At 35.7% G+C, this 26,108-nt stretch overlaps 2 protein-coding genes and 1 pseudogene across 2 annotated transcripts; all 3 read left to right on the forward strand.

Moving 5' to 3' along the window:
• The first annotated feature begins 2,188 nt into the window (after positions 1-2,188).
• LOC125111147 (putative olfactory receptor 8G3) lies at positions 2,189-3,130 on the forward strand. Its single transcript, XM_047752978.1, has one exon. The coding sequence runs from the start codon at positions 2,198-2,200 to the stop codon at positions 3,128-3,130; it is 933 nt and encodes a 310-aa protein (XP_047608934.1). The 5' UTR covers positions 2,189-2,197.
• An 8,026-nt stretch (positions 3,131-11,156) lies between these two features.
• LOC125111277 (putative olfactory receptor 8G3) lies at positions 11,157-12,123 on the forward strand (annotated as a pseudogene).
• Positions 12,124-23,367: 11,244 nt separating this feature from the next.
• On the forward strand, positions 23,368-24,343 carry LOC125111144 (olfactory receptor 8G1-like). The gene has a single exon (XM_047752976.1). It carries the CDS (start codon positions 23,408-23,410, stop codon positions 24,341-24,343), a length of 936 nt encoding a protein of 311 aa, XP_047608932.1. The 5' UTR covers positions 23,368-23,407.
• Positions 24,344-26,108: the final 1,765 nt, after the last annotated feature.

Raw genomic sequence — 26,108 nt, forward strand, 5'->3', positions numbered from 1 at the left:
GAATAATGAAATCATGAAATAGTGGAACTGGAATAAATGTTAAAGATTATCTGATCCAACCACCCATCACCTGCTTGTTCTTTAAACAACACCTGCTAAGTAACTGGTTATTCCAGCTGACAGCAAACATTTTGACTATAAGATGTAGATATATCTGATTGTTGGAATGTTCATCTTTATTGTGAAACCAAATATTTCTTCCAATAGTTTCAAGCAGTTAGTTTAACCATAATCTCTTAAAACATACAAAGATATACCTCTTAAGTAAAGCAATATGTTTAACATTGACATAATTGGCAGATGCCACATGAATTACTGCTTTGCTTACAAAATATCCTGTAATTTCAGCCATTCTCAAATGACAGATTTCTAGACCATTTTGCTTAAATTATCCAGTGTTTCCTTATCACATAAAATAGTGTATATCAAACTGAACACACTAATCCAACTACTGGATTCATGTTAAGAACATGAATTTCCATTTTCTAAGAACCACTCACATTTTTTTTTGGCAAGTCTAAACGAAAAGCACACTGGCCTTTTGAAAAATACACTGTTGAGTGGTACTAGTCTAAACTATGGTCTCCAGAGGAGACAGTTTGGGGGGTGGGGGATGTGCTTGGGTTATGGGATGGAAATCCTGTGAAATTGGATTGTTATGATCATTATACAACTACAGATGTGATAAATTCATTTGAGTAATAAATAAATAAATAAATTACAAATAAATAAATAAATTCCGGCTTTGCCAACCTCAAAAAAAAAAAATAAAGTCTCTAATTGTATTTTACATGTACTTTACTAATCCATATCTCTGCCCTCTTGAAGTCTATTAAGAACACATGCAAAACACATGATTACTGTTAAGAAACAGTATATAGTTTGTCTAGTGTTTGTCTTTAAAAGTTTTATTTTTGGAAATATGAATAATTTTCTGACCACCAGCACTTCAACCACGAAGTCCAAGTTGCATAGATCAATCACAGTATACTGCTCCCCTTTGGGCACAGTGGTGGAATGCATGACTTAAATTTAGGCCATTATAGGGAGTTCCTCTTGTGGCACAGCAGAAATGAATCCTACTAGTATCCATGAGAATGCAGGTTCAATCCCTGGCTTTGCTCAGTGTGTCGGGTATCCGGCATTGCCCTGAACTGTGGTGTAGGTCACAGACGTGGCTTGGATTCCGAGTTGCTGTGGCTGTGGTGATGCTGGCAACTGTAGTTCCTATTTGACCCCTAGCATGGGAACTTCCATATGCCATGGGTACAGCCCTAAAAAGACAAAAAAAAAAAAAAAAGTTAGGTCATTATGTTACATTCCCCGAGATTATCCAAATTAAAACAAGGAGAAAGGTTCCTTGGGACTTGGAAAGCAGTTGTGAGACAAGCACAATGTCTGCCAAGCAGTTATGTTTCTACCTTCTGGGGATCATAGTCCTGGGTTGGGGAAGGTGGGACATGTAAAGCAGTAGATCTTGGGTAACATGACACTGGTGGTTGTCCAGTCCTTCTGAAATTCTGAGTTGCATTTCTAGTAAGAGAAAATCTCAGACTAATATGACTACTTTTCACAGATTTTTGTAAATTTCTTTTTTTTTTTTTTACACAAATCACAGAGAACATACACTGCTGTTACTAATTCTGAGTGAATTGAAAATTTTGGTCATTTGACATGAACTATATTAACATATGCGTAGACTATGGAAGTAAAGAAAAAACGTCCTCAGAAATAGAAGTAGTAACGTAGTAGGCAGTACTTTTTGACTGACTTTAAATATCCAGCAATTGGTGTTTTCTCTTAAAGTGTTATGATGTATATTAACCATGAGTTTCTTGAAGTCTAAATTTCTATTCTGGTTCACTCAGAATCACTGCCTGTCCCAGAGTAGCAAGAGATACTCAAGAAATCCCTGTATTATGAATCTTCTCTGAAGAGGGATAAAGTAATGATACCTGCAGAATTATTCACATGTAATATGCACTCACAAATACATAAGTGTATACACTCACTCACACACACAGAGTATACTCATTGTCTCTCTCTTTTTAAATCTGCCTTCAGCATATGGAAGTTTCCAGGCCAGGGTTTAACCCTGCACCACAGCAGCAACCCTATTCACTTCAGCGACAATGCCAGATCCTTAAACCTCTGTGCCATAAGAGAACACCTCATTGTCTCTTTTTTAAACTTAGAAATGACTGAGAGGATAATGGATCCTGGAAACCATTCCTCAGTGACTGAGTTCATCCTCGCTGGGCTAACAAAACAGCCAGAGCTCCAGCTGCCTCTTCTCTTCTTCTTCCTAGGAATCTATGTGGTCACGGTGGTGGGCAACCTGGGCATGATCACACTGATTGGGCTCAGCTCCCACCTGCACACCCCCATGTACTATTTCCTCAGCAATTTGTCCTTCATTGACCTCTGTCATTCCACCGTCATTACCCCTAAAATGCTGCTGAACTTTGTAACAGAGAAGAACATCATCTCCTACACTGAATGCATGGCTCAGCTCTATTTCTTCATCGTTTTTATCATTGCAGAGGGTTACATGTTGGCTGCAATGGCATATGACCGCTATGTTGCCATCTGTAACCCCTTGCTTTACAATGTCACCATGTCTCATCAAAGGTGCTTCCAGCTCACAGTGGGAGTTTATATTTTGGCCATCACTGGATCTACAGTCCACACAGGCTTTATGCTGAGACTCCTCTTCTGCAAGGCCAACGTGGTTAACCATTACTTCTGTGATCTCTTTCCACTTTTGGAGCTATCCTGTTCCAGCATCTACATCAATGAATTATTGGTTCTAATTTTGAGTGCATTTAACATTCTAATTCCTGCCTTAGTTATTCTTGCCTCCTACATCTTCATCCTCTCTAGCATCCTCCAAATCCACTCTACTGAGGGCAGGTCCAAAGCCTTCAGCACCTGCAGTTCCCACATCTCAGCTGTTGCTGTTTTCTTTGGATCTGCTGCATTCATGTACCTGCAGCCATCATCTGTGAGCTCCATGGACCAAGGGAAAGTATCCTCTGTATTTTATACCTGCATTGTGCCCATGCTAAATCCCCTGATCTACAGTCTGCGGAATAGGGATGTCAAATTTGTTCTGAAGAAAATTCTGTAGAGTATAAAATGTTCATGAGCAGAATCAATCTCATGATGTCATAGAAGTCATTTAGTTTTTCTGAGATACGCAGTGTATTAGGTTCATCATTCAAGTTTTTGGAAATTTAGTAACTCTCCTCTATATTACACATCAGCAAAATTCTCCTCCTGGTCACTTCTTTTAATGTATATTCCAATGATTATGTAACAAGAAATATAGGAATAAAAATTTAAAATTCCTGAATATGTAATGGAGCCTCAGTTTTATTTTCAATGTTTGTATGATCAGGAAGAACCACAGCAATGATTATTATTATGATGATTATGATGAAAATAGTAATGTATATTATCAAGATTTTATGAATTTAAAGCACTATACCCAATACTTAAAAGGATAACTAATATTTACTATATGCCTTCAGCAAGCTATAGTATCATTTTCCTTTGAAAGAGGAAGAAATTAAAACTTACTTCATTCCAGTAAATACCAAACATAATCAATGATAGAGCCCAGGATCTATAATTTTACTCAAAGTGATACTTTGGCACCAGAAGATTGTGTAGGTCTAATGCCTCTATGAGAATTCTCTTCCACACGTCAAGCATCCTCCTTTTCCTATAAGACTGCGTTTTTTTACCTCTAGAAACCTTCAATGTTATTTTCACCTTTATTTCATTTGATTCCTACATCTTCATCCTTTACTTCAGGCCTGAAGTAAATGTCAATAACAGTCTGCTCATCAATAATGTATCACTTCAGACACCCAGTAATCATCCAAGAATCCTGCAGCTACTGAGATTCTAAAGCTAAAAGAAGCTTTCTGATGTATGCACATGTGGGGCCCTGTTTGAAACTGAAGGAATTATAGTGAATGGGATTCAAAAGAAGAGATCATCTAGTATCTTATTTCTCAGAGTGGTCCATATACTATAGCAGGGTAAAACCTCAAAGTTTGTTAAAAATACATAAGCTCAAGCCATACACCAGACTTAACTAAAACAGATCTAATTTACATTTAACAAGATCACCAGGTTATTCCTGTGGTCATTATTAAAGTTTTTAAAAATATTGACATCTATTTCTCAAACTAAATTTAAGACTTTGAATCTAAGATTTTGAATCAATTAATATGGGGAACAACGTGGATAATGAGGTTTAAAAAAATCCCTTGATGATTTAATATATGCAGCCATGTTTGAGAAACACTATAAGACTCAACTGCAAAGTTTTTTTTTTTTAAGAATTAAGCCTAATAACCTTAAACCATATTTTATAAGAGCTCCCTGATAGGAGTTTCCAATTTATGTTGAATCATGCTGCAATCTAAGACTGCCTCCATTGATTTCAGTTTTAGAAAAAAATTAAAGTATGTAAGAAAGAAGGAATGTGAAAAATAGTTGCCTAATGATAAAATATTTCATTAAACATGCAATGTAGCAAATGGAAGTGAGTACTATGAGTGAGTGCCTCAAAAAATATGATATTGAATTTTGGGATTAAGACAGTGGAATAGAAGGACTGGAGCTCAGCTTCTCTCCTAAAAACAAAAAAATTCACAACTAAAGGCTGAGCAATCTCCACCGAAATGGACTAGAAACCTTAAAAAAGATACCCTACTCCATAAGAAAAAGAGGAGGCCACATCAAGAGGTAGGAGGGGCAATTTCTTGATATAAACAACCCCATACTTCTGGTGTGGGAAGCTCCACAGACTGAAAACTGGTTCACAGAGACTCACCTACAGGAGTGCGAGTTCTAAGCCCCAGCTTACACCCTCACATGTGGGGATCTGGTACTGGGAGAAAGAGCCCCTGGAGCATCTGGCATTGAAGGCCAGTGGGGCTTGTGCACAGGAGTTACATGGCACTGGGGGAAATGGAGACTCCATTCTTAAAAGGTGCACATGGACTTTCACGTGCCCTGGGTCCCAGAGCACAGCGAGGTCTCCATAGGAATCTGGGTCAAACCTGACTGCAGTTCTTGGAGGACATCCAGGGAAAACAGGGGTGAATGTGGCTTGTTGTGAGGGACAGACATTGAAAGCAAAGCTCTCAGGAATATTCAGCAGCTTGCCTGTCTCTGGAGGTGGCCATTTTGGGAAAATCTGGCCCCACCATCAGTCAGTGCTGAGAAGCCCCAGGGCAAAAAACAATCCAGGAGGGCTCACAGCCCCGCTCCTCAGTAAACAGGCTACTTAAAGACCCCTCAGCCAACAGCTGCCTCTAATCCCATCCAGAGACTAAGCCCCACCCACCAGGAGGATTAGAATCAGCTCCACCTACCAGTGGGCAGACATCAGCCCCTCCCATCAGGAAGCCTACAGCAAGCCCCCACACTGACTTCAGCCACAGGGGGGCACATGCCAGAAGTAAGAGAGGCTACAACTCTAGTATCTGTAAAAAGGTCACCACACCAAAAACCTATAAAAATGAAAAGACAGAGAACTCTAACTCAGATAACAGAGAAGAAAAAAACCCCAGAAAAAAGAGCTAAGTGATCAGGAGATCCTCAGCCTCCAGGAAAAAGACTTTAGACTGTTGATGCTAAAGATGATGCAAGACATTGGAAATAAACTGGAGGCAAAGATGGATAACTTACAGGAAACACTGGCCAAAGAGATACAAGATATAAAACTTAAACAAGAAGAGATGCAAAATACAATAACTGAAATAAAAAATGCACTAGAAGCCGTTAACAGCAGAATACAGGAGGCAGAAGAACAAATAAGTGAGGTGGAGGACAGATTAGTGGAAATTACAGGTGCAGAACAGAAAAGAGAAAAAAGATTGAAAACAAATGAGGAGAGTCTCAGAGAACTCTGGGACAATGTTAAATGCACCAACATCCGTATTATAGGGGTGCCAGAAGGAGAAGAGAGAGAGAAAGGGACAGAAAAAATATTCCAAGAGATAATAGCCAAAAACTTCCCTAACATAGGAAAGGAACCACTCACTCAAATCCAGGAAGTAAACCCAAGGATGAATACACCAAGACACATATTAATCAAACTAACCAAAATTAAAGACAAAGAGGAAATCTTAAAAGCATCTAGGGAAAAGAAACAAATAACATACAAGGGAACCCCAATGAGGTTATCAGCAGATTTTTCAGCAGAAACTCTGGAGGCCAGAAGGGAGTGGCATGATATACTTAATGTGATGAAAGGAAAAAACCTCCAACCAAGATTACTCTGCCCAGCAAGGCTCTCATTCAGATTTGAAGGAGAAATCAAAACCTTCACAGATCAGCAAAAGTTGAGAGAATTCAGCAACACTAAACCAGCCTTACAACAAATACTAAAGGAACTTCTCTAGGCAGAAAAGATAAGACAGCAACAGGAAACAAAAATTCCACAAATGACAAGGCTCACCAGTAAAGGTGTATATACAGCAAAGATGCAAAATCATCCATGCACAATCATACCACCAAAATCAGAAATCATGAGAAGAGGTGAGTACAAATGCAGGACACTGGAGATGAACTTGCAATTAAGAGACCAACAACTTAAAACAATCTCATATACATATAGACTCTTATATCAAAACTTCAGAATAACTGCAAACCAAACATCTACAATTGATACACAAACAAGGAATCTCTGGAGAAGAAATATATCTCATAGCAAATAAGTGCATAATCCACCATGAAGGGAGTCATTTGACATCATTCTTGGAATGCTGAAGTCTTTCTTAGATCTGATTCTGATTTCCTCTCCGTCAAAGAATTTATGATAATTATAATTAAATAATGCAACTGTACAATTAAATAATACAGTTATACAATTGTATTATTAATAACCATTTCTCTCCATGGTATAATGTAAGGTCTATAATGTCTTGTTTATCACATCACCTAGAATAGTGTAATGCCTATACTGAAGAATCAATAAGCTGTAACAATTGTGAGGACATATTTATAGTTACACTGTTTTTTAACCAATTTATGCATTTTATATTTTACTTATTTTCAGAGGGTGTATTATTTTTGTTATTCTTACCAGTTAAGTTATTCTTTGTATTATGCTATATAAAATATTTAATGGTGTATAAGGCTTTCTTCTTTATAAATTTTAGTTGCGTAATACACACAATTTTAATATAATGTTAATTTTTAAGGAAAAATTGAAATGTAATAGATAATACTACATAGTAAAGATGAAAGCCATACAAAATGGGATAAAGTATAGAATAAATTTCCTATTTGTCTCAGCATATTTTCCATTCCACTTCTCCAGAGGGAGTCACTTAATCTGTTTCTTAAAATCCATGATATAATAATCTGTGTGAATGTGATTGTGTTTAAATATATGTATTTTATTCTGTAAAAAAAAATTACATTGATAATTTGAATGGTTATTCCATAATCTAAAATTCAATTATATTGATATTTGATTTTTAATCAATTATTTATATTACTTATACATAAAATGAATTAAATATATTTTAAATTAAACAATATTTTATTCCTTATTAAAAAATTTCTAGCCTTATTAACAACATGGTAATTCATCAGAATGCTTGCTGATCCTCTAAAACTTACTATTCCCACTGTGAATTTTGAACCAAAAACACTGCTTATAAGAAATACATAGCACTGTAAATCAACTGCACTCTAATAAAAATTTTTTAAAAATACAGAATCTCCAGTATCTTTTAGTCTTGGGATCAGGATCTGCATTTTTAAAAAATTCCCTGGAGATCCTGTGAACAAGTCTTTACCACTAATTGATAAGATCAGGATTGACAAAGTATCCCTCTTGAAAGAAAAAATTTAGACAACTGGGGAAACATCAATGCAACTGCATCTTTTCTCAAGAGCTTGTTCCCTGAGAAATGGAAATCCCTGGAGAGTATATGACTCCATGTTATTTACTGCCCTGAAAAATATGAATCCAGGATAAACCCTCCTAGTACAACAGTAGGACTGCTCAGGGGACTGTGGTGATGATGTTTGCTACCACGAAGCTAGAGAAACATAAGCTGAAGACTTGTGTTTGCAGATGCTGACCTTGATGCAAATCATCTTCACAAGTGGCTCTCTGAGACCCAGGGCTGTGTCTGCCCTCTCAGCACTAACGATAACAGAATACTGGGTATCTATCACTCCCCCAATGTCAACATTAGTGCTATTATTTATGAAGAAAAAAAAAGTGGCATTGAGCTTTCCAGGAAAAAAAAAAGGTAATAATTGTGTTGATTTTACACTTGTGATTTGAGACTGTTAAGACTGAAAGCAACCACTTTGGGAATTCAGACAAATAATGTACAATACTTTCATTCATTCACTTAAGTATTCATTTACTTATAAAATAATTTTTAACTTGTTATGATGTTCCAGATTAATGCTATTTACTTAGATACTGAGAAGAATAAGTCTGACTTAGTTCATCATCTGGCTTCTGGTGTTAACATGTAGTAAGTAGGTCCAATTAATCATAGGTTTCCATGTTGACATCAATTGCAAATGAGATTCAAAAAGAAAAAAATTATGATAACAGAGATAAATGAGGCTATTATTTCTTGTAAAAAAATGAGCAGATGAAAATTCAGATAGTTGAGAAGATGTGGCCCATTTCAAAAACTGAAAATTTCCTGAATTTGAAAGCAAACTTTTTGAAATTGAGAGGAACCAAATGTTTACTGGGTCTGGAGATTAGCAAGAGGTAACATGGATATTTTCACTTTATCTCTAAAGCAGTGAAGGAAATCTCTTCTCCAGTGTCCCTGAAAGAGGATCATCATCTGATTTGTGGTTGAGTATATTCAATGATAGAAACTAACTACCTCAATCCATTTCTAAGAATTTGAGTTGTTAGAGTAATACCCTTATACCTCGGAAAGGGTTTATTCTTAGATCTTTTAAATGCCATACTTAATATACATATTTCTTCCTTTTACAGTCCTTTGAGATATTTGATGATATATGCTAATTATCTCATTACCTTCTAATATTGTCTAAGTTCTTCACAGTTTTTATGTGCTTTTCATCTTGTCAATGTCTCTCCTTAAAGAGAATATTCATAAATAAACACAAAACTACAGGTGTGATTTAATTGTAGCACAGTGCTTCCTAAACTTATGCCAGACAAAAAAAAATCTTAATATCTGCATGATGCAACAGGTTAAGTCAATCAGGCTATGTGTGGCCTGTGGTGACCAACTAGGAGTCTGGATGCCACAGACTCAACATCAATCCCTCAAGGCTTAAGAAGACCAAGACCTCAAAGCCTTTATAAATCATCCATGGAATTGTAGTTCCACAAAACTCGAGTTGGGAAGCCATATTATGGATCTTATGGGGATTACTACAAATCATACTCTAGACATTGTGTCTCTACAAAAGCAGTCTGAACCTAATGACTTTATTACCCAGCCATTTATTTTATGAGCTTAAGTGAAATAACAAAGAATTACTGTTTACTTTACTTCATATGAGTTATAATCAGAAGCTACATCCAGTATTCAATATATTGAGTTATTATAATTTAAATTTCAAATATTACACATTTTTGCCTTGATGAATTTCAATTTGTTTTAAGTGTTTTTAGTATCTACATTCATTTTTCCAGCTTTGTCCTTCCTTTGGGTATAGGTTACAGAATCTTGCAAAGTTTTGTTGACCATAGAGTGTGTATTATACCCTGGAGGGACTGACAATCATCAAGCCCAAGATTAACGGAGAAAAGAAAAATTTAAGAGTTTCAGTCTCAACTGCTCTTTTCTACCTATACTCTCTCCTATGTCCTTTAAAATTCAAGAAAACGAAAGGGTAGTAATAAGCATCTTTGATGTTTTTAATAATCAGTGATCTCATCTCATGTTCTGATAAATGATTTGCAATCCCGTTTAAGTGGGTATGGCTACTAAATAGGTATTTGCAATACTTCATTCTCTATATTACATATAATATTAGATAAACCTCTATTCTTAATTTATCCTTATATAAACAGGGGATAATAATTTGTTTTACAAGAAAATATTACATTCAGACCCTCAGAGGTAGACACAAAGGAGATTAGATTAAGAAAAAATAAATAATAAATGAGATCCATATATGATGATAAAATAATCAGTTTACTACTTAATAAAAGAGGGGACTGAATTTATAATTCTGTATCACCTAATTATATGACTTTTTATACCCTCTAATTTTAAAACATAAATAATAAAAGGATTAAACATAATGATTGCTCTTTCAGTATTTTTAAGTGTGCAATTATCCCTTATTTTTAACTGATAGCATGCTGTAACAATAAGAACGTTTATTATTACTATTACCATTTTCAGAGTGCTAACTCTTGTAATTATATAATGATGTTATGTCACTCATTAAACTTTATCAAGTAGTCAATGTTGGTTAGTAGATAAACAAAGGCGCTTGGACTTTAAGGCAGACTCACTTATACTATTTCTTCCCTCAAGCAAAGGCAGAGGCATTTGGTCCACAAACAGGCTAACAAGTGGAACAATTCAGCTATCACATCTGCACAATGAATGCTGTTTGTGTTGTTTTATTTCAACAACAATATTAAAAATATGATGATTTTACTTAGAAATGCAAGTTTTCTTATTATCAGAAAAATAATTCCAAAACCTAGTAATAATGTGTCTCTTTGCACTGCTAGCAGAAGTTAGCTGTTGGTTAATAAAGGATTGTGCCCTTATACAGGATCTGATCTCTACAAGTTGATGCTCAGTCAGCTTCTGACCTTTTGGGGAGCCCTTTAAGTTTTCACTCTGCAAGACTCACTTTAGGAAAGAAAATGCTTAAAGTGAAATACTTAAAATAGAAAGTAGCCACTCAAAACTATAAAATGTTCACCATTATGGGTGAAATACTTTTAAATAAAATAATTTAATACATTTGATATAAAGATGTAAAATATTACTTAATTAAGAAAATATTACTTAGGTAGACATATCCAGAGTAAAAATTATTCACATAAACCAAGGGAATATTTAAATGATTGATTTTCTATATGAGGTAGCTTCATAAAATGGGAAATAGTAAGGACATATCTCTAAAAACTATCACTTTCTCTCTCCCCTTTAGGAACTACGCAGTGGAAAATGGCAGAAGGAAATCACTTCCACAGTAACTGAGTTCATTCTCGCTGGGCTAACAAAACAGCCAGAGCTCCAGCTGCCTCTTCTCTTCTTCTTCCTAGGAATCTATGTGGTCACGGTGGTGGGCAACCTGGGCATGATCACACTGATTGGGCTCAGCTCCCACCTGCACACCCCCATGTACTATTTCCTCAGCAATTTGTCCTTCATTGACCTCTGTCATTCCACCGTCATTACCCCTAAAATGCTGCTGAACTTTGTAACAGAGAAGAACATCATCTCCTACACTGAATGCATGGCTCAGCTCTATTTCTTCATCGTTTTTATTCATTGCAGAGTGTCACATGTTGGCTGCAATGGCATATGACCGCTATGTTGCCATCTGTAACCCCTTGCTTTACAATGTCACCATGTCTCATCAAAGGTGCTTCCAGCTCACAGTGGGAGTTTATATTTTGGCCATCACTGGATCTACAGTCCACACAGGCTTTATGCTGAGACTCCTTTTCTGCAAGGCCAACGTGGTTAACCATTATTTCTGTGATCTCTTTCCACTTTTGAAGCTATCCTTTTTCCCAGCATCTACATCAATGAATTATTGGTTCTAATTTTGAGGTGCATTACATTCTAATTCCTGCCTTAGTTATTCTTGCCTCCTACATCTTCATCCTCTCTAGCATCCTCCAAATCCACTCTACCGAGGGCAGGTCCAAAGCCTTCAGCACCTGCAGTTCCCACATCTCAGCTGTTGCTGTTTTCTTTGGATCTGCTGCATTCATGTACCTGCAGCCATCATCTGTGAGCTCCATGGACCAAGGGAAAGTATCTTCTGTATTTTATACCTGCATTGTGCCCATGCTGAATCCCCTGATCTATAGTCTACGGAATAAAGATGTCAAATTTTCTCTGAAGAAAATTCTGGACATTAGAAAATATTCATGAATAGCATTTATATTGTGATGTCATAGTCATGTGGTTTTATGAGGTATGCAAGAAATTAGGCTTATTGTTCAAATTTTTGTAGTTCTAGTAACACTTCCCTAAAAATACATCTGCAAAATTCTCTTCTTCGATACTTACTTGAGATTATAATACAGTGATTGTGTATGGAAAAATATAATAAAATAAAAATTCTTGTGGATTTTAACAGAGTCTTCATTTTATTTTAATGATAATACAGCATCAATGAAGATGATTATGAAAAGCAAAGTAATTTACTATGCATATTTATATAGTCGCAGGAACAATGAATCTTGAACCACTGGGAAATACCCCAGGCATCAGGAAAAACATAGTAACTAGGGAATGTGGCTATAGAACAAGAAAGATACATGAAAAAGGAATGAGGTGTTCAGGAAGTAGGGAGTGGTGAGTTCTAAGCATGATCTACTGTTTAGATAGTGGACTTCATTCTCTGAAGAGATTGGAGGTAGGTAAATGATAAAAATGATGAAGTGTTATAATTGTACTGATATCACCAGAGGAGCAGTATTTTACTAAAGTAGAGTAGTATTTTGAAAACCTCCACCAGATAATGAACAAAATGTTAACTCCACCTATAGTTTCTATTATTCATGGACGTTGGCAAACATAAACTGTCCACTTAGAGGATTTTGTTGGAAAGCCAGATTTGCTTAATTTAATTAAGATAAATATTACTCCAATAGACTTTTCCAGAGTTAAAATTATTCACAGGAAGCAAAGGATATCCTAAATGATTAATTTAATACATGAGGTACCTTTTATTAAGGGAGGAATAACAAGGACATGTCTCCAAAATTGATGCCTCTCTCTTTCCCCTTCAGAAATTACCCAGAGACAACAAGAGATCCTCTAACACCTTGTTTCTCAGAGTAGTCCTCAGATAAGCAGCACAGGTAAAACCTGAGAGATTTTATTTAAAATGCATAATCTCAAGCCATAAGGAGACTTACTATCACAATCTGCTTTTGAACAAGATCCTTAGGTTATTCCTGTACACATTAAAGATTGAGAAGCTTTTAGAAGTATTGATATCTGAGCCTCACATAATACAATTTTGATTTAATTGGACATAGGGTGCACCCTGGGTATTGAAATTAAAAACAAAACTTGATGATTTTACATGAGTATCAAAAACTGAGGAACACTAATGTAATGCAAGTATAACCCAGGTGAAAATAATTGAACCTGATATACCTAACTATATTTTATAAGATCTCTTCTGACTTGACAGAAGAGTGTACAATTTACCCTGATTCAATAAAACCTAAGACTATTTCCAAATTTCCTATTTTGGAAAAAAAGAAGTAAAACATATAAGAAAATAGAAGGAATATGAAACATGGGTTCCTAATAAAATATTTCTTTATATATACAATTTAGCAACTAGAATTATTAATAGCAAGGGCCTCAACGAAGTAAATATTACATCAACATTCTGAATTGTTACCCCATGACTTTAAATCCAATTATATATAGATTTGACTTTCATATTAAGTATCTACATTACCTATTTACATATAAAATGAACCAACTATATTTTTATACAGGAAAAGGTGATTTACTTCATTATTTTAAACTCTGTAGCCCTATTAACTTGAAGATAACATGTTAGGATGTGCCCTGACCCTCTAAAACCTTTTATTCACAGTGTGGTCTGGGAATCACATTGTAAGAAATATGGAATCTTAAAATCTCAACTGCTCCTCAGAGCTGCTGGATCAGGATCTGCATTTTTTAAAAAATCCTCAGATGATTCTGTGAACAGATTTTTTTTTGGGGGGGGGGGTCTCTTTGCCATTTCTTGGACCACTCTCGTGGCACATGGAGGCTCCCAGGCCGGGGTTCAAATCAGAGCTCTAGCCACCGGCCTATGCAACATGGGATCTGGAGCTGCGTCTGCAACCTACACCACAGCTCACGGCAACGCCAGATCCTTAACCCATTGAGCAAGGCCAGGAATCCAACCCACAACCTCATGGTTCCTAGTCGGATTCGTTAACCACTGAGCCAGAACGGGAACTCCTGTGAACAGATTTTTATCACTAATTACTAAGTTCAGGATTGACAAAGAATTCCTCTTGAAGGAAAAATACAAATGGGATATATCAACTGCAATTTCATCATTTCTCAGGAGCTCGTTCCCTGAGAAATGGAAATCCTTGGAGAATATCTGACTTCACATTATTTGTTGCCTGGCACATCTAGATCCAGGACAAACCTTCATAGCACAGCAATCACAGCTGCTCAGGTGAGAACTATGAAAGGTAAGGATGTTTGCTACCCTGAAACTGGAGAAACATAAACTGAAATTTTACAAATGTAGTTGTTGACCTGATGCAGACCAGCTTCAAAAGTAACTCTGTGAGAGCTGTGGCTGCTCTCTCAGCACTAAAGATAGCAGAATGCTAGGTACCTATCTTTCCCAACACCAATATAACACTGTTCTCTGAGTTAAAGAAAGGATGTTGCAAAAAATGGCATTGAAGTTTCCAAGAAAAAGAAATATGAGTGTGTTCATTTGTCATTTGTGTTTGAGGTGACTATGTGTGGATATATACTGTAAAAATTCAGGCAAAATATTCCTCAATACATTCACGTATTGCATTGATTATAAAATACTCTTTTTATCTTCCTAAATACAAGTATAGCTCAGATCTAAAAATGCGCTGTTTAGAAATGACAGTTTTCTGAACGTGAAGTAGGAAGTTCCAGTCAATTACAAGATTTTGGAGAATATTTTCACGATGAATTCTTTTTTTTTTTTTTTTGTCCTTTTAGGGCAGCACCCATGGAATATAGAGGTTCCCAGGCTAGGGGTCTAATTGGAGCTGTAGCCGCCAGCCTACACCACAGCCATGGCAATACCAGATATGAGCCACGTCTGCCACCTACACCACAGTTCACGGCAACGCCAGATCCTTAACCCACTGAATGAGGCCAGGGATCAAACCCACATCCTCATGGATACTAGTCAGATTCGTTAACCACTGAGCCATGACAGGAACTCCCCTCAGGATGACTTTTAACTAAAATAAGATTTGAAAAGAAAAAGGAACATATTCACTAGTCAATAGAAATAAGGTTGTTGGTAAGACTAGTTCATGTGAAAAGAGCAAATGAAAAAACAGACAGCTGAGAAAACAACATGACATATTCCAGAACAGGAACAAAACCACATCTTCTGTACTAGAGGAATATGATTACAAAAATAAATAAATACAAACAAACAAACAACCAAACAAAAAAACAATGGAGGGGGGTAGAGTGTGGAATTCTGTATGTTATTCTAAAACCATTTAAGAAAATCTTTCCCCCTTCATCCCTGAATATGGGTCATCATCTGGTTTGCAGCTGAGTATGTTTCATGAAAAGAAGAGCTCATTCCACTTATAAGCATTCAAATGTTAAAATATTTTTTACTTTTATTAAAGAGTGTGTTTGTAAAACTTTCAAACACCATACACAGAATAAACTCTCTCCATTTTGGCTTACCTTAGGATATATGAAAATGTTTGGAAATTATCCCATTACCTTCAAATATTTTCCAAGCTTTGACAGCTTCAATATGTCTTCCATTTTGTCCTTTTTCCAAAAAGATATCCATAACTAAATATAGAATTCCAGATATAAGTCTAACACAGTCCATCCAAACCTCATGGCACACACAGAAATGATAATATTGATATGGCATAATAGGGTAAGTGGATAAGAGAGACAGTGACCAGCTAAGAGACTCGATGTCACAGGCTTAACCTTATGACCCCAAAGGCTAAGAATCAATACCTCAGTACTATTGTGATCCATTAATGACATTTCAGTTCCACAACAGATGCATTGTGAAGCTATGTTATATATCTTATGCAGATTATTGATCATCACAGACTAGTATTTTGCAGATGAAATAAAAATCTATTGCTTTTTTTCATCATCCACTATTTTATGGGCTTCATTGAGTTAACAGTAAAGGAGATACTTATTTTACATTTTTATAGGAATTGTATTCAAACTAGATATCTTGTATGTGGAAATTATTTTTTAAGTCATATTAGAAGTTAACTATTTTCTCTCCTAAATTTTAACTTGTTTGTTTGAACTATTTTCAGTGTCTGGATTCATTTTCCTGGTTGTTGTAGTTCTTTAGGACTGAAGTTACAGTAATATGGGAGTATTGTTGACTTCAGGGAGTACACCATGCCATGGGGGATTGGCAATCTCTATATCCAAGGTACATCAAGTGAAAATTTGACAGTTCAACTCCATAGGACTCTTTCCAGCTGTACTCTCTAACATGACTACTACAATTCAAGTAAGTAAAAGTGTAGAAAGAAAAGCTTTTGATATTTATGATGTTCAGTAATATTATGCCATTCTTTGATAGTACATGATTTACAATCCCACTTAACTGGCTCTGGCCAGACTTTTTATTGCCAGGGTCATATACATCCAATCCTTAACTACCAAAATGGAATATAACAGACAGGGAGCCCTATATGCTTAAATTGTCTTTATCTTAATGGGAAACATAGTTTGTTTCACAAGCAAAGATATTTTTTCAGAGCCTCATATTGATCCTCTGGACATTAGGTAATGACATACAAGTAACAGAAAAGATATTTTTAAGTAAATAACAGTTTAAATGTATTTAGCTTCAAAACTCTAAATCAGAGTAACCATTCAAAAACTTGTATATACCTCTCTGACTTCACTTTGATCTTATTGCCACATTATGCCTCGTTTATGACAAATATTAGACCTCCTTAAAAATCAAGTCTCTACACAATAATATTTCTCTACTTTTTTTTTTTTTTTTTTTTGCTATTTCTTTGGGCCGCTTTACTGTTCACAGGATATTTATTTATTTTGTCTTTTTGCTATTTCTTTTATTTTTATTTTTTTCTATTTTTTAATTTTTTCTCTTTTTGTCTTTTTTGTTGTTGCTGTTGTTGTTGTTGTTGTTGCTATTTCTTGGGCCGCTCCCGCAGCATATGGAGGTTCCCAGGCTAGGGGTTGAATCGGAGCTGTAGCCACCGGCCTACGCCAGAGCCACAGCAACGCGGGATCCGAGCCGCGTCTGCAGCCTACACCACAGCTCACGGCAACACCGGATCGTTCACCCACTGAGCAAGGGCAGGGACCGAACCCGCAACCTCATGGTTCCTAGTCAGATTCGTTAACCACTGTGCCACGACGGGAACTCCATTCTCTACTTCTTAACTCAGGACTATTGGGTTGTATTAGTATTGTATTAATTCAACTATTGATCATATTGGCTATTCTTTCCAATTTTATTTATTCTGTAAATCATTAGATGATCACAACATTTACATATTAAACTTTAGAAAGTTTTGGAAAATATGTAGCAGTATAGAACTTATATTTTTATTTATACTGTGGTTGGAAATGTGTCATTTTACTTTTTATATCTCTATACCTCATCTTATTGTCTGGCACTTTGTTGTCTCAATATAATATTTGCTCAACGAGAGAGAGAGAGACAGACAGAGAGAGACACACACACAAAGAGATTGAGTCCTGAAGCTCTCTGCTTGAACCACTAAAGTGGTTTTAATTTCTTAAACCAGTTGTTCCCAAACAGTCATCAAAATTACTTGATAATTTTGTTTGTTTTTATTTTATTTTTAGAAAGTTCAGACCTCAAAACCACATCCTCAGAGATTCTGATTCACATGTCAAGTTTGGGGTAAGAAATCTATATTAAACACAAAAAAAAATTCTTCAGATGAGTTGATAAAACAACTACCAAGTATGAGAATCATAGAGGAGGTGATGATACCAGTTTAACTAAAGTACTCCACAGGTAATCTGAAAAGTTTATTTAATGTTCAAAGTTGATAATTCTAAAAACAGAAATAGGGAAAGGTAATTAGAATTGTGGAGGTAACCTTCAGAAGAAATAGAAAAAACACCTATATTTTAGAACTAGTCTGCAGAGGTTACATTACCTCTAGGGAACAAGACTAAGAGCTTGGGGGGAGTGATTCAGGAACTTTTGTTTTTCATTATCATTATGTTTATATTTCTATACTCATCATTTTTTGTAAATACTGTAATCTCCCTAGATGACTCTGGTAATCAAACGTACTGAGAAATCCCTGAATTAATACTCTTTGTGTTCACGCATGTTCTATATCTGACTTTTTTTTTTTTGGTAAAGCAACCAGCCCACAGAACTCTTAACTTACCCACAACCTTATTATAAGAGCATGTGCCACCTGCCTGTATGAAATAATGATGAGCTATATCTGTGTCATGTTCATATTGATTTTGACATAATATTCCTCTGACTTAGACATCATAGATTCTAGAAAAGAAGGTACTTAATGATCCAGCATGTGGATTTTAAATGAACAAGTATACAGGGAAAAGAGGATATCTAGAACATGAAGGCTAGTACCTTAAAATATCCACCTTGAGTTTCTCGAGTATAATATATATAATATTGTAAGAATCAGTATCTTGATTCTCCTCTGATACCAGGCTAAAATGATATTTTCTATAAACCCCAAGGGATGACCAGAAATGGCCAACCCTTCAGCACATTATTGGTGTCTTAAGATACTGATTATCTGTTTAGATATTACATTCAGGAATTGAAGTATGTTGGATTTATCCACATATTTGGAGGACCATTCAGTCTTCTAATTTATTTGTATGGTAAATCTTTACCCTTACCAAAATTTTATCTAGTTCCTTTCAGAATTATTTAAAAGATTCAGGGTATATGCACTGCACATATTTTGTTAGATTTATCTTAGGTGTTTGATGCTAACTTGTTGCTATTTTATGACACTATTTTAAAATGATTATTTCTTTTTGTTGCTTCTTTCAAAAAATACACAGAAATATCATATGTATGGAAAAAACTAACAAAAAAAAATCTAAGGATGATATATAAATATCAAAACAAGGATGCTTTCACCAAGACACATTACTAATTATTAAGTGGGCCACTTCTTAACAATAAAGGGTTCAATTTAAGGTTTGGCTAACTAAAAGGTAGACAAATCAGAAACTTTAGCAAGAGAAATTGACATACCTATCTCAATAGCTATTAGAAAAACAGGAAAAATAATCACCATGCATATGGAAAATCTAAACAATATAATTAATGAAACAGACTTAGTTGAGATATATACATGATAGAACCCTCAAAGCTGAAAAGTACATTTTAAGATGCGTTAATACAATACTTATTAAAAAATTGATCTATGCTTTATTATAAAGAATTCTTAGCAATTTGAAATAATCTAGATAAATCAGAGTATGTTTATTGACTACAATGAGATTAAGACAGATGTTTAAAAACAAATAACAAATAAAAACATATATGAATAAATAAGTGAATAATAATTTTTTAAAAGCTCAACTTTTGGAAAGTTACAAATGTACTTCCATAAATCCATGGACAATGAAAAAAATGAAACAGAAATTTAAAAATATTTTAAAATAAATGACATGTAAATTTGATATATCAAAACTTGCAAGATGCAGCTGAAGTGGAGCTTAGAGAGAATTTATACTTTATATGTATATATTAGAAAAAACAATAGAGACACTGATCTAAGCTTTCATATCAAGAAGTTAGGAAAAGAACACAAAGTGATACCAAAGAAATGAATAAAATAATTATTAGAAATAATTTAAATAGAAAATAAATAATTTATAAAAATCAATGTAACTAAAAGTTAGTTTACTTAAATCAATATAAAACTGAAAATTTATAGTATAGAGATGTCAAGAGAAAAACAGAACCACAATTTATTGATTTTAGCAATGAATAAACAGAAACTTCTATGTATTCTATAAATATTATTTTAAATATTAAAGAAATCAGTATAAAAAACCTGTACAACACATTTAATAATTTTAAAAATGGATAAATGTTTTGAAGTTTCAACTTAGGAAAGCTGAGAAGATAAAACCTGAATCAGAGAAATCTATTACATAAATCCAGTCCCTAACTAAAAATTCTCATACAAAGAAGACCACCCATCTAGGTGACTACTTTGGTAAATACTTTTAAACTTTCAAGGTAAATTTTGTGTAATTTATTCTAAAAAAGACCCACAATATTTTTGAGATATGTTTTTAGTGTGTGTGTATATGTGGTGTGTGTGTGTGTGTGTATATATGTGTATATATATATGTATGTATGTATGTATGTAATATACAACTTATTCATCTATTTATCAGTTGATGAACATACATTTGATTATTTCCAATTTTGGATTGTTTGAATAAATGACTTTCTATATACAAATGTTTACATTTTTTCAGATAAATACTGAGGACAAGAATTATTGGTTTAAGTAGATCAATTTGAATTTGTTTTTTTAATATATTTTTATTAGGGTATAATAGATTTACAGTGTTGAGTACAACTGAATTGTTGGATTAAATGTCTAAATGTGTAAGAAATGTGTAAGAAATTACCAAGCTGTTTTCCAAAGTGGTTGAACAATTTCACATCTCCCTTACCTTTGTAGGATAAGCACAATTGCTTCACATCAACATTAGTATTGCCAGGGGTCTTTTTGGTTTGTTTGCTTTACTTGTTCCTACATATGTGTGTACAGGTGTCTTATTATGGTGTTAATTTTCATTTTCTTTTCTTTTTGTTCTTTTTAGGGCCACACCTGCTGTATATGGAAGTTCCCAGGGTAGGGGTCAAATTGGGCGCTACAGCTGCTAGCCTACACCACAACCACAGCAACGTGGGATCTGAACCACATCTGCGACCTGCACCACAGCTCATGAAAATGCTGGATCCCCAACCCACTGAGCGAGGCCAGGAATCGAACCTGTATCCTTATGGATACTGATCAGATTCATTCCTGCTGTGCCACAACAGGAACTTCCTAATTTTCATTTTCTTGATGACTGACAGCATTGAGCCATTGATTATTCATATATTCTTTTCATATATTTTAAAAGTTTAAAATTTGCCTGTATTTATATTAAAATTATAATTATTTACATATTGATTGACAGATTGATTGCTTTTTAGGACCACATATGCAGAATATGGAAGTTCCCAGGCTAGGGGTCTAATTGGAGCTTCAGCTACTGGCCTATGTCACAGCCACAACAACACAGGATCTGAGCTACATCTGTATCCTACACCATAGCTCACAGCAACACCAGATCCTTAACCCAATGACCAAGGCCAGGGATTGAACCCACATCCTCATGGATACTAGTCAGGTCTGTAACCCACTGAGCCACAATGGGAACTCCTACATATTTTAGATGAAACCCCTTTGTCAGATATTTACTTTTTCAGTTTCTCCCTTTCTTTCTTTTTTTCTTTTTAGGGCTGCACCTGTGGCATATGGAAGTTTCTGGGCTGGGAATCAGAGTTGCAGGTTCTGGGCAATGCCACAGCCACAGCAACGCTGGATCTGAGCCACATCTATGACGTATACCACAACCATGAATCCTTAGTTCACTGAGAGAGGCCAGGGAGAGAATCCACATCCTCACAGGCACTGTGTCGGATTCTCAACCTGATGAACCACAACAGGAACTCCTAGTTTCTTAATAGTATTTTTGAAGGCAGTTTTTAATTTTTAGAAGTATAATTTAACCTTTTTTTTAATGTTTTTTGTCTATTCTGCTTTTCTTTTTGGTTTTGTGTGTGCATGTATGTCTTTTATAAACATCTTAAACTACTCTATGATCTAAATAAAATATTTTCTTTAGTGTTTTCTTCCAGATGTTTTATAGTTGAGGGTTTGTTGTCAAATCCACCATTTTAGGTTGATTTTGGTGAATGAGAAATTTTTAGATTTTCTATATTTTGTATATATTTTTATAATTCAACTCCAATCCATTTGAAAATTTTACTTTGGTCCTTGTCATGATTAAATTAGAATAGATATTAGTGAATAGACTAATTAACAGTAGGAACCACAGTTGTAATTGTATGTTTCCTAATTTTATGCTTCTGCTCTGCACAAAAGATGGAGGAGGAGAAAGGGTGATTGAGATATTAAGATTTCTGTTTCTGTAATTTTAAGTGAGCAATTTTATAGTTTATTTTCCAATTGATAAAATATTATCAGGTAGCAGCAATAACACAGTAATGATCATGCTGGCCTTCTGACTGATAAGTCCCTCCCAAATCCATTAAAAGGTAATACTATTATTTCTCCTTTATAGATCTGGAAATCAAGACACAAAGAGGTGCATTGCTTGTTCAAGGGTCAAAATCTGAACACAGACACTTTGACTTTAAGGCTTGTCCATTTAACCACTACTCATGCTGCTTTTCTCAGCAAAGGCAGAAGTACTTGGTCCACATACCATAACACTAAATGTGGGCCAACCTAGCTGCTACTAGATTGCACAATGATTGCTGTGTGTATTGTTTCATCTTAATAATAATATTTGAACACCTAAAGATTTTGTGTACTAGTTCAGATTTCAGGATAATTATTTTAAATTTTGAAAGGTCTAAAAACAATAAGGTCTCAGGGAGTTCCCGTCGTGGTGCAGTGGTTAACGAATCCGACTAGGAACCATGAGGTTGCGGGTTCGGTCCCTGCCCTTGCTCAGTGGGTTAACGATCTGCATTGCTGTGAGCTGTGGTGTAGGTTGCAGACGTGGCTCGGATCCCGCGTTGCTGTGGCTCTGGCGTAGGCCGGTGGCTACAGCTCCGATTCGACCCCTAGCCTGGGAACCTCCATATGCCGTGGAAGCGGCCCAAAGAAATAGCAAAAAGACAAAAAAATAAAAAATAAAAAAATAAAAAAAAAACAATAAGGTCTCTGTTCCCCACTGCCAGAAATTAATTCCAGTTATTAAAGGCTACCACTATTAGGCAGGGTTTGCTCTCCCCAAGTTGTCACTCAGCTAGTTTTACTCATTTACATTGGCTTTTCTAAATACTTAATCTTGTGAGTCTCTACTTAGAAATATCGCTTGAGGAACATTAAAATGTTCAAAATAGGAATAGACACTTAGTTTCAATGATTATAAACATGGCTAAACTATTTAATACAAAATACATTTATTATATTTGAAAACGAGGCTTTAAAATATTAAATTTGAGATGAATTTTGCTTACATCAACTGAGCCAGAGTTAAGTGATCATGTAGATCAATAGGATACCTAAACTATGAACCATTTATAAGGAGCGCCTTACTCTAAATAGAAAAAAATAATGAAGTCCCTCTAACAATCATGTTTTTCTGTCTCTCCCTCAGGAACTACCCAGAGGGAAATGGCAGTAGGAAATCATTCCTCAGTGACTGAGTTCATTCTCGCTGGGCTAACAAAACAGCCAGAGCTCCAGCTGCCCCTTTTCTTCCTCTTCCTAGGAATCTATGTGGTCACAGTGGTGGGTAACCTGGGCATGATCTTACTGATTGGGTTCAGTTCCCACCTGCACACACCCATGTACTATTTCCTCAGTAGCTTGTCCTTCATTGACCTCTGTCATTCCACTGTCATTACCCCCAAAATGCTGCTGAACTTTGTGACAGAGAAGAACATCATCTCCTACGCTGCATGCATGACTCAGCTCTATTTCTTTCTTATTTTTGCTATCTCAGAGTGTTACATGTTGGCTGCAATGGCCTATGACCGCTATGTTGCCATCTGCAGCCCTTTGCTTTATCATGTCATCATGTCCCATCAGACTTGTTTCTCCCTGAGTGTGGGAGTGTATACTCTGGGCCTGGTGTGTGCTTTCTCTCACACGGGTTGCATACTTAGGGTTCATTTCTGCAAATGTGATATGATCAATCATTATTTCTGTGATCTTCTCTCACTTTTAAAACTCTCCTGTTCTAGCACATATGTCAATGAATTATTGATTCTAATCTTTAGTGCAATTAATATCCTTGCCCCAAGCCTGACCATCCTAAGCTCCTACATTTTCATCATAGCTAGCATCCTCCGCATGCACGCCACCGAGGGCAGGTCCAAAGCCTTTGGTACATGCAGCTCCCACATATTAGCTGTTGCTGTTTTCTTTGGATCTGCTGCATTCATGTACCTGCAGCCATCATCTGTGAGCTCCATGGACCAAGGGAAAGTGTCATCTGTGTTTTATACTATTGCTGTGCCCATGCTGAATCCCCTGATCTACAGCCTACGGAATAAAGATGTCACTGTTGCCCTAAAAAAAATGCTAGAGAGAAGAATATTCCTGTGATCAGATATAATGATTCACTTGTCTAAGTTATTACCTATCATATTGTGTGAATTGTTATGCTTAATTTTAACTCATATGTCAACATCTATCTATAAACATACATCCACATATTTAGTGGAATTTTATTGACATCATTTATTATTTCTATGGCCTTTAATGACATTTCCCTCCAGATTTTTCTCTGACAAATATCACTGAGACATAGATGAAAATACTAAGGATGACTTGGATACATAGCCCTTCTAATGCCATCAATATTAATTACCTCCTCACCCTTTCTTGCATACAATTGATAAAAATCCTCAATCAATGAAAATATCTTCTAGCAGTTATTTCAATTCCCTTTCTTCTATCCATTAAAAAATAAAGACCATAGCAGTATGATAATTGTAATCTTTATCTTTTTCACATCTCTAGTCTGGGAAAGTTTCTTCCCCACCATACCCCACCCCATATTTTAATTTTCTTTCTTTTTTTTTTTGTTGTTGTTATTGTTGTTGTTGTTGTTGTTGCTATTTCTTGGGCCGCTCCCACGGCATATGGAGGTTCCCAGGCTAGGGGTTGAATCGGAGCTATAGCCACCGGCCTACGCCAGGGCCACAGCAATGCAGGATCCAAGCCGCGTCTGCAACCTACACCACAGCTCACGGCAACGCCGGATCGTTCACCCACTGAGCAAGGGCAGGGACCGAACCCGCAACCTCATGGTTCCTAGTCGGATTCGTTAACCACTGCGCCATGACGGGAACTCCTAATTTTATTTATTTTGATTAAAGCATAGTTGTTTATAATGTTGTGTCAATTTACGCTATACAGCATAGTGACCCAGTCATACATATATATTCTTTTTCTCATGTTATCTTCCATCATGTTCTATCACAAGATACTGGATATAGGTCCCTGTGTTAAATTGTAGGACCTCACTGCCTATCCATTGTAAATGTAATAGTTTGCATCTACCAACCTCAAACTCCCAGTCCATCACACTTCCTCTCCCTCCCCCTTGGCAACCACAAGTCTGTTCTCCAAGTCCATGAGTTTCTTTTCTGTGGAAAGGTTCATTTGTGCCCTATATTAGATTCCAGATTTAAGTGAAATCATATGGCATTTGTCTTGCTTTTTCTGACTTATTTCACTTAGTATGAGAATCTCTAGTTGCATCCAAGTTGCTGCGAAGGGCATTATTTTAACATATCTTCATTTCCTAAGTTGTTTCCTCTACTTCCTACTAACATATGTTGTTATTATGCCCAATCTAATATCATTCTCTTTGACATCTATTATTCTAGTTTGTAACTGTTTATTGTCAAAATCCACACTGGACTGAAATCTCCATCAAGGTAGCCTCCTGTACAAATGATTTGCTGCCATATCTCCAGGTAGAGGAATGTCTGCTATTTAGTATGACCTTGACAATCTTCTTAATATTTATTTTCCTCCAATAAATTATTTATATGAAAACTACTGTGTATCCAATGGAGTCTTCATCCTTAACCCCTTCAAGTACTATAAATAGCTTTTGGGGCTTTAGTTCAAATTAAGTGCAAGTTTGGAGAATTCCTCAAAGATCTTTAAGATAGTTAATAAAATGTTTCTATACAAGGGTTGAAACTACTGATCCTGAGTTCTTTCTCTGGCAAATTCTAACAGAGATGTGGTAACTTGTGACTATCTGATTTCTCAAGTCATTAAATTGATTGCCAACCACTACTCAGTCATAAAAAAGAACGAAATAATGCCATTTGCAGCAACATGGATGGAACTA

This window comes from Phacochoerus africanus, chromosome 11, assembly GCF_016906955.1.
Source record: "Phacochoerus africanus isolate WHEZ1 chromosome 11, ROS_Pafr_v1, whole genome shotgun sequence".
In the NCBI taxonomy this organism is placed as follows: domain Eukaryota; kingdom Metazoa; phylum Chordata; class Mammalia; order Artiodactyla; family Suidae; genus Phacochoerus; species Phacochoerus africanus.

Coding starts and splice junctions, on each gene's coding strand:
- LOC125111147 (XM_047752978.1), top strand. CDS start 2,198: ATGACTGAGAGGATAATGGATCCTGGAAACCATTCCTCAGTGACTGAG.
- LOC125111144 (XM_047752976.1), top strand. CDS start 23,408: ATGGCAGTAGGAAATCATTCCTCAGTGACTGAGTTCATTCTCGCTGGG.